This window comes from Sesamum indicum, linkage group LG5, assembly GCF_026168435.1.
Source record: "Sesamum indicum cultivar Baizhima isolate 11 linkage group LG5, ASM2616843v1, whole genome shotgun sequence".
Taxonomy (NCBI): Eukaryota; Viridiplantae; Streptophyta; class Magnoliopsida; order Lamiales; family Pedaliaceae; genus Sesamum; species Sesamum indicum.
In genome coordinates this window covers 16608386-16622056 of record NC_142661.1, presented here as the reverse complement: position 1 = coordinate 16622056, position 13671 = coordinate 16608386, and the positions used below count along the sequence as shown (strand labels likewise).

Here is a 13671-nt window from a genome sequence, read left to right as displayed (position 1 = left end):
TCACTGCACATACAACTTTGAGAAAGACTGCTTTGCTTTCCCACTCTCTCTCTCTCCATTCACTACATTCTTTCTCTTTTTATACTGATTTGATGGGCTGTTCTTCTCTTGTAATATCAGTATAAGAATGCAAATCACTTACTACACATAACATAATTTAATAACTGCATTCATGATTTATGTGCATCATCCTCAACTGTATAATTCAAGTCAACATCAAGAAACTTTTGAAAATTCCTTTCTTTCTCAGCAATACATGCAATTGGGTTGGGACCCCCTCGCACCATTGACTCAGAACTTCTTTCTTTACTTTTTCCCTTCTTGGCGGCCACCAAAACCCACATTGTCTTATTGATTGTTTCTCCAAGAAAAGAGACGATCTTCCGGAGGAGCAAGAATCAGCAGATATGCATATTAATTAGAGAGAAAAGGGTTGTTAAGAGAGAGATAGAAGATGGAGAAAAGATTATCAGATGCAGCCTTACAAGGAAACGTAACATCGTTGGTACAAATTTTGGAAGAAGATCCACTGATCTTGGACAAGCTCATAGTCTCCTGCATCTCCGAAACCCCGCTCCACACCGCCGCCACGCTTGGCCACCTCGACTTCCTCAAGGAACTGCTCAGCCGCAAGCCCGAGTTGGCGGCCGAGTTGGACTCATGCGGCTGCTCTCCGCTGCACCTGGCGGCGGCCAAGGGCCACGTGGATGTCGTCAAGGAGCTTCTTAGCGCCGGTGGGGAAGTGGGCTTGGAGAGGAACACGGACGGAAGGACCGCCCTGCATGTGGCGGCGATTAAGGGGAGGGCAGTGATACTGGCTGAGCTGATCCGGGTCAATCCCGAGTTGACCCGAGTTCTGACGGACCGAGGGGAGACGGGTTTGCACCTGTGCGTGAAGTGGAATCGGTTGGAGGCGTTGAAGTTGTTGGTTGAGGAGAATGGGAAAGATGGGGAATTGGTGAATTGGAAGGATTGTGAGGGGAATACTGCTCTGCATATTGCTGTGGCCAAGAAGCATATTGAGGTCTCTGTTTTTCTCCTTTTTCTTCCAGTTTTCTGCTTGTGGTGTTTCATATGAAAGCATCAATTGATTAATTATGTCTATGTTTGAGACTTAAATTGAGTATATTAAATTGGAGGTAATGATCCAAAATGCCCCACAGAAAAGAGAAGTAGAGATGATCATTTGATGCTACTGAACATATATTTGGTTTGACCATTGATTTAGAGAAGGGGAAAGAGAAGATGTGTTTCCGTTACTTCAAGAATAGATATTGGAAAATTCTTATGCGAACTAGGTTTGACATGACCAAACCAACCATATATCAACTGTGGCCCTCCGGAACTGTAAACCAATCATACAGTCAGGGCATGATAATTGTTATGTGTCGGATTCAGGCCTGGTTAGATTCGATGTAAACTAGAATTTCCCATCAGAATTTATAGTTTTGAGTGTCAAGAACAAATGCGTAAAGCACAATTCATGGCCATTTACTTCAGTCGTTTGAAGTACAAGCAATGGATCTTGGCTACTTCAGTATTGGTTAAGATGGATTATCAGGATATGTTGAGGGGGTAAAGACATCTTTGGATGGAATTAAAATTTGTACAAGCACTTGAAGAGAGATTGAGGGGTTCTTGATGTTGTTCCTCTATGATGCTAATGTTTTCTTCGAATGTCAGAGTAGTTAGGAATGGCTGCATGGTTAGTCTGTTGATTTGAAACTTAAAAAACTTCATCTGATTCTCTGTATCTGCTGGTGAATGGCTTATCTCTGTTATGAACTGTATATCTCATTACTCCACCATCAACTGTAAAAGCTAACTGAAAAAGTTGTTTCGATTCAGCAGATCATCAACTGTTTACTTACATTGAGTGGCTTGGAAGTGAATGCTTTGAATAAGAGTGGGTTGACAGCTTTGGATATATTAAGACAAAGTCCTCGGGACCTCAGAGACATGGAAATTGAACTCGCGCTTCGCAAGGCCGGAGCTTCAAGCGTTAAAGATCTGCACTTAATCACCGATGACTGGATCCCACAAAAAGCTCGGCAAATGACCAAAAGGCTGTCCTCTCAAGAAACCAGAACAAAGAAGCCAGTTGTAAAGCACAAGTCCACAGACTGGCTTGGGAGGAAGCGCAGTGCACTAATGGTGGTGGCGTCTCTGATCGCAACGGTGGCATTTCAGGCCGGACTAACCCCACCAGGCGGTGTTTGGCAGGATAATTACACGGTAGACGACAAGGGGAATCCAGTCAACGATCCTCACTCTGTTGGGCAATCAATCATGGCGTATCAAGAGCCCAAATCCTACGGCATATTCATGATTTTAAACACGATTGCATTTCTCTCCTCACTAAGCATAATCCTCCTCCTCGTCAGTGGGTTGCCTATGAGACGAAGGCGTTGGATGTGGGTTCAAATGATAATCATGTGGATTGCAATAACAGCCCAAGTGGGCACGTATTTTGTCACGCTCCGGCACATGTCGCCAAACGATGTCGAGGGTGTGCTGCGTGAGGTCACCGAGATATCAGTGTTGACATGGCTGACGCTTATGGTGGTTGTTTTCATGGGAAACGCTGTGAGAATGAATTTGTGGGTTCTGAGAAAGTATGGATACATTAAGGAAAAGGAGATACAGACAGAAGGTATTGAGGATGATGAAGAAGATATGTTGGAATAGCTTTAAGAGCATCATAGTTCATGAAGAGTTTATAATTGTCTGGGTACTTCACTGGATTTGTTAAGATTTTGAGTGGTGAAGGTGGGATTTGATGTGAGTATCAGAATTTGTGTGCAAGATAGAAGGATTGATATGGTTGGATGAGCGACACTTTTTTTGGTTTATTTATTAGAATTGATGAATATTTCTTAACTCAGGTTGGTTTTGGATGTCCATTGTACAGTCTACGTACGTTTGTATTCATACGAAACGTTGAATCATACATGATGATGCTCGGTACAATCACGGACCATGTGAGGGGCAGTGCCAAACCCAATTTGCAGGTGTATGTATATATGTCAGGTGTTTGTGTTGGATGTAGGTTTTGTTTGTACACCCGAATTTCTACTTTTTCTCTTCTTTCAACTTTTAAGTAACAATGGGGGTAGGGGTTGGGAAAAATCTGAATTTGCACCCAAGACTCTCTCATTCGTTTAACCATTTTTGCTCTTTTCACTTTCCCCTTTTTCAATGAAATTAATTTATAAATTTGTATTATTTAAGCTATAATTATGAATCAAATAGTCATAAAGTAGAAACTCTTTGTTATAGTTATTTTTATATTTTAAAAATACACATAAGCACAAAGCCGTGCAATATATGCTAGCTTTAGACGATATAACTGTAATTATTCTTTGGGCCTATGCGGGCAAAAAGGATATTTAAGTGCTGCATCCATTTCGCTATAACAGTGAGAATTTGATTAATGATTCAAAATTCATAATAATAACTCCTAAAACACAAAAAGTTGGTCAAGAAAGGACCCAAATCCAACGCCTAAGGAATTGCGTTCAAAATGAATGGTCGTCCAATCTTTTATTCTAATATCACAAACCTGGCATATTTTAGACATTTAAAATACTCAACATGGTGTTGTTTGAGAATTTAGAGTACATACCTTCTAGAAGGGGTTTGAATAGATGTTAGATACATTAAAGAAAAGACAAGACTTCCAGATAGGATAGACTTTATACAGTCTGGAATCAAGTCATATGTAGGCGACAGCTAATACAGGAGATTATTTCAATTGCTATATATAGTTTTATTAAATGTGTAATGATATGAATTGTTCACATAGAAAGTCTTCATCTTTACCTGCTCTGGTTGACACAAAAGTTGTTCCTATGTATGAATATTTACTTGAAACTGCACAGCCCTTTTCTTTTTCCTAAAAGGAAAGAGAGTGATCAAAGTTGATTCCTCAACTTCCCTTAATGTGACTCGAATCCATAATCCACAAGGTAGTAGCCCCCCAGCTTTCCCCTGAGTTGACTCAAATCCATGACGCACAAGTTCGTAGCCCATAGATACTAGGTGAACATCATCGACAACCTACCTTGCTCATTTCTACTTCGACCATACTTACCCAAGGATGTCGAGAAGAAATCCTGTATGGCCCAACCCCATTGCCTTATCTACTCATCTTTGCCACATGAAAATACCATGTGTAAAGCACAATTTCAGCTAATCACTATCAAAAATCAACTATCTTATGGGAACTTTATCCTTATTTCAGTGCTAATGTAATCTGACAGGTTCATTTGGGAATATAATATTTGGATTTCGAATATGTTGCTTAAGTGCTGGAAGTTCCTTCAATTTGAATTCTGTTCCATGAACATGAGAAGAGATGCTCCATAGTGCATCTCCAGGCTGCAATATTGTAGTCACAGGTGAAGAAGCGGGAGCAGAATGTTTAATGACAGTCTTCGACTTCATTAGTGGATGCTTGTTCTTCTTCCCCATTCCGTTGGCAATCAACCACCGGGACCCAGACTGTTGTTGATTCTTGGAACCCCATAACTTCCTTTCACCCGGTGTGGTGTTCAAACCGGCAACATGCACCTCAGCTATTTTATATTGGGGAATCAGTTCTTCTTCATGAACTTTGTCTGCTTTTGGCTCTTCAACAATGTTGTCCTCTCTCCCAGCCTCGGTCTCTTCCTCCTCTTCATTACGGTTCCCTACTAGAGGAAGTGCACAGTAGATTATAGGTTTTGGCAGCACAAACACTCTCTCCACTTGAATGAGAGCAAGCATCCGGGTACCAACTGGCTCATAATTCCTGAAAGGATCACGCAGCTGCACCATCAGCGCAAAGGTGAAATTATTACCCAGCAAACCGTACTTCCTACCCCTCCCTTGTCTCTTCTTCCCGTTTGGTCTTCCTTGAAACAGGTCTAATGAAGTAGCATGGTGGGCTGCCAATAGTTTACATGTCCGCTCACTGATGAGATCATCGTCATCGAACTCACCAGAATCAAGTTTCATCCATTCATCAAGTGTTAGAGATAGACTCATCAATCCATCAACATCTTCACCACTATCTTTAATATCCAGCAGTTGCAATCCACCAGTGCCATTGAGGCCCATGGACCCATTAACATTGAGGCTCTTCCCCTTCAGGGCTGAAAATTCACCAATAGATTGTGCACTAATATTAGAAGTTGCATCCTCATCCGACATATCTGATTGTATTCTCAAACCCTCTATTGTAAGAGCTTCAATCTTGTTCATTGCCAAAGGAGCAAGATCTTCTAAACACACATATTCTGTGTCAGTGCCATACAGAGTCAAATCCGACTTTCCAGACCCATGGTCAGAGGATATTCCTTTAACACTATTTTCCTCACTAGATATATTTTGCACAATTTCATAATCATGCTGTAACAAACCTTGCCTGGAACAGGAATAAATGGGTCAGTATGACTATACCTAAATCAGAGTCTCTGAGGAAAATATAAAAACACAAAGGTATCTGTTCAGTGTTCAAACAGTCTGACAAACCTCTCAGGTCCCTCCAGACTTACTGCAGCTTCCCATGCTATCTGTTGGATGGTCTTTCCAGTTATGTCTTCCAATGGCATCAATTTATTTGCCTGCATGGATAGTTTTTCAATTCCCACAGCAGCCAGACCCTGAAGTATGTCCATTACACCAGAACCCATTTCCGCAGGCACCACCACTGGACTAGACACCTGCATAAGTAAGCGCCCTCCAGCTTTGGCATTCCTGAAAAGTGCAGGATTCATCGAGCGCAAAAATCCTCCATTTCTAGTTTGTATAAAGGGACCCAGACCTTCAGCAAGGGGAGGAAGCTGCTGAATGTCCTGGGGAGGTATGTCAAGTAGACTGCCAAATCCCCCTGTATGACTAGGTGGAGAATGTTCAAATGCTTTCTCATTTAAGCCCCAGTCACGCATCAAAGCTTCAGTTTCCAAATCCTCTAACCTTGAGGCCCTTGTTTTAATCCTAAATACATCAGTCTCTATCTTAGGCATCTCATGGAGAACTTCACAAATAGATGGTTGATGAAAGTCATTAGAGATGGCTTCCCAGACAGAATCCATCCGCGTGTTGCTGACAAATTCTGCTGGATCATTGTCAAAACCAAAGTTGAGTAGTCCTCCATTGGCAACAACATCCCTCTCAAATTCCTTTAGTAGGCGCTCTCGTGGAGACTCAGGCTCACCTTCAAAAATCAGGCCAAATGGACTATGCTCGATACCCAGAATGTCCAAGAAATCACTAGCCACTGATTCAGTGAGATCATCCAGGCCAAGTGATATTTCCTCTCTATGATCTCTACAATGAGAATTAATATCTAAGAACTTTTCTCGGTGCAAAGCATCACTTTCATCCTCTTGAGAGTCCAGTCCTTCGTTCATCAACTCCGAGGCATAACTTAGCGCTGTCTCGAGCTCTTTAATTAGTGATTCTGAGCACATCTCCTTCTCTTTCTCTTTAGAATTACAGGTGCTTATCAATTGCTTGTCTTCTACAGTGACAATTTCTTCAGCTGAGGGATGAATAACAGCAGCCTCATTAAGGGGTACCTCTAAAGCACAATCAGTTTCAAGAACCTCTTTAGAAGCTTCAGCTGAGGAATGAATGTCAGCATCCTCATTAAGGGGTACCTTCAAAGCACAATCAGTTTCAAGAACCTCTTTAGAAGCTTCAGCTGAGGGATGAATGGCGGCATCCTCATTAAGGGGTACCTCCAAAGCACAATCAGTTTCAAGAACCTCTTTAGAAGCTTCAGCTGAGGGATGAATGGCGGCATCCTCATTAAGGGGTACCTCCAAAGCACAATCAGTTTCAAGAACCTCTTTAGAAGCTTCAGCTGAGGGATGAATGGCGGCATCCTCATTAAGGGGTACCTCCAAAGCACAATCAGTTTCAAGAACAGCTTTAGAATCTTCAGCTAAGGGATGAATGGCGGCATCCTCATTAACGAGTGCCTCCAATGCACAATCAGTTTCAAGACCCTCTTTAGAAGCTTGAGCTACCGTTGGAGGATCCTCTTCTGATTTCACCTTTTCTTTAGGAAACACTTCTATCCCCTTCTCTAAAACAGAGAACTCACTAACTTCCCACTCAATTCCAGAAACCTCCTCACCAGCATCAGGTGGTCCATATGAATTTTGTTTATGAGAGTCAAGGTATGAAGGAAAAGGATCGGTGTCCAGTTTATTTTCAGTTGGAGCATTAGATATATCTTCATCCAGTTTCTGATAAAGTATATTCACTGATTCACCCAGTTCTGGACTTGACATCGGAAAAACCTCATGTAGATCCTTCATATCTTCTCCAGATTGGTAAATAGACAGCCTGTCAGGAAGACTTCCTACTCGACGGATGCTTAGTTCGTCCATTTGATCAAATTGAGAGAGGACTGTTCCAGTCGTTGCACTATGTCGCAAGCTTGGGATCTCACGAAGATCATTGTTGCTGGATGACTCCATGATATTGCTTCCGATTACAACATATCCAAAACTGACATTCATTATTGCACCTCTAGCTCTACCTGATAACCGGAAACTAGTAGTCCACTTTCCTGAGCTCTTCTCCTCTTGCAACTCCTCCAGTGATAGAGGAAGCAACCTAGTCAAATCTACACGATGCTTCCCCAAATCAATCTCAGGGAGATTACAAACAGAAGCATACAACAACAAATGCTTTGCCTCGTACTTTACCGAGTGTTGGCCTCTGCTCTTGCTTCCATATATGGAGCACGAATGTTCCAACTGTTCCTCAAACTCAGCTACTCCTTTATAAACCTTAGCCGGGCATGTTGTCAGCTCACCATCCCGCCTCTTCCAATGTACAAGCAGACAAACATCATCAAAGAAAGGTGGCAAACCCTCAATTGAATGGACTAGGAGTGAGAAACGACAATTGAACCTGCGACTTCGGCCGGTGGTCAAGGCCTTTAGTCCCTTCCAACTCCAAAATGGTGGCTTCTTTTCCTTGTAACATGAATCTTTCTTAGTGTCCGTAGCATCCTTCTGCTTTGACTTGGAACGGCTGCTACCCGAAAAGCTAGCAAGCCTCTGTGGTGTTTTATCCACATGCAAGGCTTTACTTATGGTTTCAAGATCACTTACAAACTTCCGAGGTTCTAAATTCTCACCAGATTTCTTCCTTCCAGCTTTTGACAACATTGTCTCCTCACAAGCTACAAAACTGAAAGCATAATTTTCCCGAAGGTTACAAATCCATCAACAAAATCGAAATCATCCAGAATTGCAGCTACGATCACAACCTACAAACAAAAGAAGCATAAAACAACCAAAAAATTCAATAACCCCCATTCCTCTCGGAAACGTAAGATATCTTAAATTCGTCTAAATAAAATTAAGCAACAGCTACAAATTAATAATCAATGCATAGGTTTTATCCTCCCTCAATCAAAAAACCACAAAATCAACCAGAACCACATTCTTCAACGTCTTCCTCATTTATCTACATTGATGAAAACATTGAATTAAACAACAACGCAAACGAAATGCGGAGGTATGAAGATGAAGAATCTTACAACTAAGAGCGTATGAAATTTGAGGGCAAGGCAAGCCTTTCGCTCTTAGATTGTCTGGAGACTCTCTCTCTCTCTCTCTCTCTCTTTCTCTCTCTCTCTGCGTCAGCTTTTCAATTCAAAACTTCATGCTGAACGAAACTTATAGCAATTTCAACTGTTGCCCCTCCACTTTCCAATACTCCACTTTTGCCCCTATTGGAATTTTGACCACGTTAATTCCGTACAACTATTGACTCCAACTTACCATTTTCATTTTATTTAATTATTATTTATGGAAATTATAATAAATCCACCAAACCATTATATAATTACTAATAATGGGCTTCAACTAAACCCACCCTTAGTTAGAAATTAGGAAAATTTTAAATTCAAATTAAATCTGATCGAATCCAAATGAATTATATAAAAAATAAACAAGTACGATGACAATTGCAATACGATCAATCTAATGTGGCCAAAAATGATAAACGGACAAGTACAACAATAGCTGCTATATGATTAATATAAAATCGCAGAACTCGTCGGAACTTAATTTGTGTAAATATTTCATTATTAGTCATTGTAAAAAGAAATATATTATTTCTTACATTACAAATGATTACTGTTTAAAAGTTATAGTAAATCAATACTATCGACCACGGTCAAATAAATTGAAGTAAAAATTTAAAATTTTAAATTATGATTAATTAATATTCGTCGTGATTTTAATTATTGTCAAAGTATTGACATAGTTTTTTTAGCTATATATGGCAAAGAAATAGCGATGGTTTTTAGGTATAGCAAATGTTTTGCTCCTGTTTATTATATATGATTTGTGTGGCCAAATTATTAGGGTTAATTACAGGTATTTCTTTTAAAATATGCAATAATATTTTCTCCCAGAAAAATTTAAAATTACTTTTATATTTTATTTGAAAATTCTCTATTTACAATTGACTCCCCTCCGTAAGAGTTTGAATGGATTTATTAATGTCAACAAAACAATTACATAAAGTTCTAATTTTACCCCTCGACTTAAATATATTTTTTAGTTCTGGAATTTTAGCACTTTGGTATTTTTATTTTTTATCTTTCTGTGATTGCAAAAGAGTTTTGTAACTTTTTAACATTTTGTAATTTAGTCCTTTCAGTGCCGGACTTTACAAAAGTCGTTGGAATAAATAAAATGCACATCACGTGGTTCATTTAAAATGGAAATTTTGTTCTAATTGGTTTACTTTTTCTAACATTGATGAAAAGTTTTAAAAAAATTAACGTGGGGCATAATTTATATGGTAACTTTTATAAAATTCGGCACGGAAATGATCATAATTGAAAATGTCAAAAAATTACATGACTTTTTTATAATTCCTAGAAAGATAGAAAATAAAAATATCAAAATCGAATACGGCACATGATTTATTCGAACAATTTTGGCAAAATTCAGCACCGGAATGACGAAAATCATGAAATGTCAAAAAGTTGTGAACGGAACTATTTTGCAATCGTATAAAGATAAGGATAAAAATACCATAGTGTCAAAATTACAAGATAAAAAAAATATATTTAAGTCTTTACCCATCATTCAACATTCTCTAGTAATATTTTTATACTTATAAGAGGACAAATATGATGTATATAAAGTTAAAAGGGTGTATCTGAAATAAAATATTATTCCCGATTATAGTTGTTAGAAAAAGTAGCAATTTATGAACAAAAAACCTAGTAATTCTTTTATTTCTTTTACTTCCGATATATGAAGAGGTAAACACCATTATTGCATCTATTTTTTAAAACATTAGATAAGGTACTTGAACAAAATATTTTTAATAAATAGATAAAACAATGATATTAACTTCACCACATATACTCGAAGCAAAAATAGCACCAAAAGAAGACTATTTTTTTCATTTACGAATTGCTACTTTACATCCAATGACAGTAATTCAGAAAAAATACTTTATTATAATCACACGCTTTTTACTTTATAATATTACATTTCCTCCCATACATGTACATAAAAATATCACTAGGAGAATATTAGATGTGGGATAAAATTTAAAATTTATATTATTGACGTCAATATTTTCTATCCAAATCTTAATACATGGGGGTCAGTTGTAAACAAAAAACTCTTTAAAAAGGAGTAAGTGTAATTTTATTTGTAAGTGGTTTCAGTATTTGAAAGGGGTGTAAGTGTCGAGGGGGAAGTACATGACACATTTTTAAAGGGGTTGTGGATGTAATTAATCCTAATTATTCACTAGGATTTTTTATTTTTGATTATTATGATTAGTTATAATAAAAAAAGTCCGATTCGATAATCTATTTTCACTTTTCTATCTTAGTTACTTCAACGAGCGTGCAGAAATTTTTTTTTTTAAAACAATGATTACATAATTATATTAATTCGATCAATAAACTCAAATTACAATAAACTTGTATTAAATGAGATAAATATCCATGCATCTGAAGAACTCGAACACATGATTTTAAACTTGTTGATGAGACCTCAACCGTCGCTGCTATGCTAATGTATCATTGGTAGCATGCAAACATTATTGGGTGAGATATTGAATATTTTATAAGTTGGTGATTAAATAATAGGCATTAATTAATTATATGTATGAATCATACATCTTTACACGTTAAAATTATTTGACCCACAGTGAATCTATAAGTCAATTATGGGTAAATATGAATTTTCATTCAATTTATTTGTTGATGTCGACAAATTTTGTGAATTTTACCAACATACAAATCTATTTACAAGACATAAACAAACGTCAGGGCATTAGATGTAACTTCTCAAATTGCAGGAGATTTATGTGTAGTTACACCAAATTTCATGAGAGGATGGTATAATTATTTTTATTTTTTATTCCTAACGTCTCTATGTTATTACTCCAAACATAGAGTATGTATGATATTTGAGATATGATGTAATTAGAATTTTGGATAGAAGTTTCTGGATCGGGTAATAATGAATTCGGGTGTGATGGGTTGAAAATGGGTCACCATCCCAAATCCAAATTCAAATTCAACCGCCAATTTGATGGGTTAATGAGACAATACCCGGCCCCGCACAAATTGGTATTTGGTGTATCAATTTTTTTCAATAATATTTATTATTATGATTATTAATTTTTGAATAAAAGAGATCAAAGCTCGTTCCCCAACCTCTCGATGGACTCGATATTCATATTTATTCATTCTTAATTTTGAGGGTAAGTTATCACTAGTTCTTCTGAAATTTAATATAATTATAAATATATTATTATTATTTGAAATATTATAGATAATTCACTGATTTTACTGTCTGTAAAATAATTTATCTGTAAGGATTTGAAATCCATAATTTTGATTCCATTGATACAAAATATAGCTTATGTAAACTCATTCATTCATTTCATATTTTAAATAAATTTATGAAAAAAAAAAGAGGTAATTCTTTGTATAGTAGATAAATAATAATGATAAATTATATTTATATCTCCTGATATTATATCAAAAAATATATATTATAAAAATCTATCTTTTATAAAATTACAAATATGCCTCTTGAGATTTTAGTCGTAATTATAACTATACTTTTTTTTCAGAGGTGAAACTTATACAAACATACCCTGAAAAAAATTGCAACAACACCCCTTAAAAATCTAACTATAATTTACAAAAGACAATAGTCTAACCTCATCGAGTAATTTATCATAATGATAATAATTTTTGTCTGTGGTGCTAAAGAATTCTGAGTAATCAATCAAATTAAATTTTCTATTTTCTTTTTTTTACTTTTTCATATAAAGTATTAAATAATTATGACGAGGGTATTGTTTCATCCTTCAAGAAAAGGATAAAAAATCCCTTTTATTTGGAGTAAAAATACCTAAATACTGAATCAACTCGCACGGGTCATGCTCGCCTCAAAACCCTACCCGCTCCCGTACCCGAAATCCGCACCCATATGAGCAATTTGATTCCCCACCGCACGATCATGGGGCAAAGGACATTAAGATGACGTCACGTGTCCCAGTCCATTCCATACATATGGGCACTATAATAACTCAAACCTGAAGCATTTAAGGTAAGATATATTCATGCTTTCTACCTCTTTCATATCTCTAGATTGCATATGTCGATTTCGAACCTAACTAATTTGAGTATCAAAAGATTTTAGTTAAGAACGAACTCGACAAAACTAACGTTCATGTTTCTTTATAAGAACCCATCTTCAATATTTAAAAAGAAAATATAGCAAACTCAAATCGTTGAGTGGAGGTTGCATATTTTGCCCCGGATCAAATTAATTTATTTTTGGGATTAGCATGATGGGGCATTAAATGAGGATGATGTGAAGAGGGGTATTGTCAACAATGTCATGGGAAAATGTGGTGATAGAAATATATATATATATATATATATATATAAAGAGTATGACGTATAAATGCAAAGTCATACACTCCTTGAAAGGTGGGAACAAAATCTAGAACCAACCATATCTTCTTTCTTTTTATTATTATTCAACCAACCTAAAATTTATTATTTTATTTTTCCTTTCGTAGAAAAATAAAAAAGAACATATCTTATGATAAAGAAAAAGAAAAGTATTAGGGGAAATGATGATTTTCCATGTCCTAAATGTTGATTTCAATTTCTTTGGATTAATTATGGCCAGGAATATGAAAATTTTCAATATATATGTATAATTATTATTCTTATTTTGAAATAACTTATCACGAAATACAATTTCTGTACTGATAATTTCAGTACAAATTTACACATAAAAAATATTGCAACGTGCGATATTGTCATATTGCAATGGGTACTAAGCCACATCAACACAATAAAATCTATTATCGAGACAATTTAATTTTTATTATTTAATATATTTTATTCTCGATATAATTTTTTTTCTAAATTACGAAGAGAACGAACAAGTAAGTTTTTTTGTTCTCATGCATGTAAGCCATCAAATTCAATAACATCATAGGTTGGGGTATTATCTGATTTAATTGACGAAATTGAGGTTTCATGAACATGAAGTATAGTTTCAAATTACTAATATGTATGTATTGATCTACTTTAATAATGATTAATGATCTACTGTAATAGCAGTTGTTGGTTTGTCCTAAACTCATAAACATCTG

At 36.5% G+C, this 13671-nt stretch overlaps 2 protein-coding genes across 4 annotated transcripts; one reads left to right on the top strand and one right to left on the bottom strand.

Annotated features, from left to right (window-relative positions):
- The first annotated feature begins 35 nt into the window (after nt 1–35).
- LOC105161900 (ankyrin repeat-containing protein BDA1) lies at nt 36–3044 on the top strand. 2 transcript variants are annotated; one of them, XM_020693926.2, is made up of 2 exons: nt 36–1024; nt 1849–3044. In XM_020693926.2, exons 1-2 carry the CDS (start codon nt 455–457, stop codon nt 2686–2688), a joined length of 1410 nt encoding a protein of 469 aa, XP_020549585.1. In that variant the 5' UTR covers nt 36–454; the 3' UTR covers nt 2689–3044. The 2 variants fall into 2 exon arrangements, with proteins under 2 accessions (XP_020549585.1, XP_011078056.1); XM_011079754.3 differs by having other exon boundaries at nt 43–1024; nt 1852–3044.
- A 448-nt stretch (nt 3045–3492) lies between these two features.
- Nucleotides 3493–8654, bottom strand: LOC105161899 (protein PLASTID MOVEMENT IMPAIRED 1-RELATED 1). 2 transcript variants are annotated; one of them, XM_088880875.1, is made up of 3 exons: nt 8546–8654; nt 5515–8272; nt 3493–5407 (listed from the first exon to the last, which is right to left on the bottom strand). In XM_088880875.1, the coding sequence occupies exons 2-3, from the start codon at nt 8169–8171 to the stop codon at nt 4246–4248; spliced, it is 3819 nt and encodes a 1272-aa protein (XP_088737001.1). In that variant the 5' UTR covers nt 8172–8272; nt 8546–8654; the 3' UTR covers nt 3493–4245. The 2 variants fall into 2 exon arrangements, with proteins under 2 accessions (XP_088737001.1, XP_088737002.1); XM_088880876.1 differs by having other exon boundaries at nt 5515–8193; nt 8546–8647.
- Between the last annotated feature and the right edge of the window lie 5017 nt (nt 8655–13671).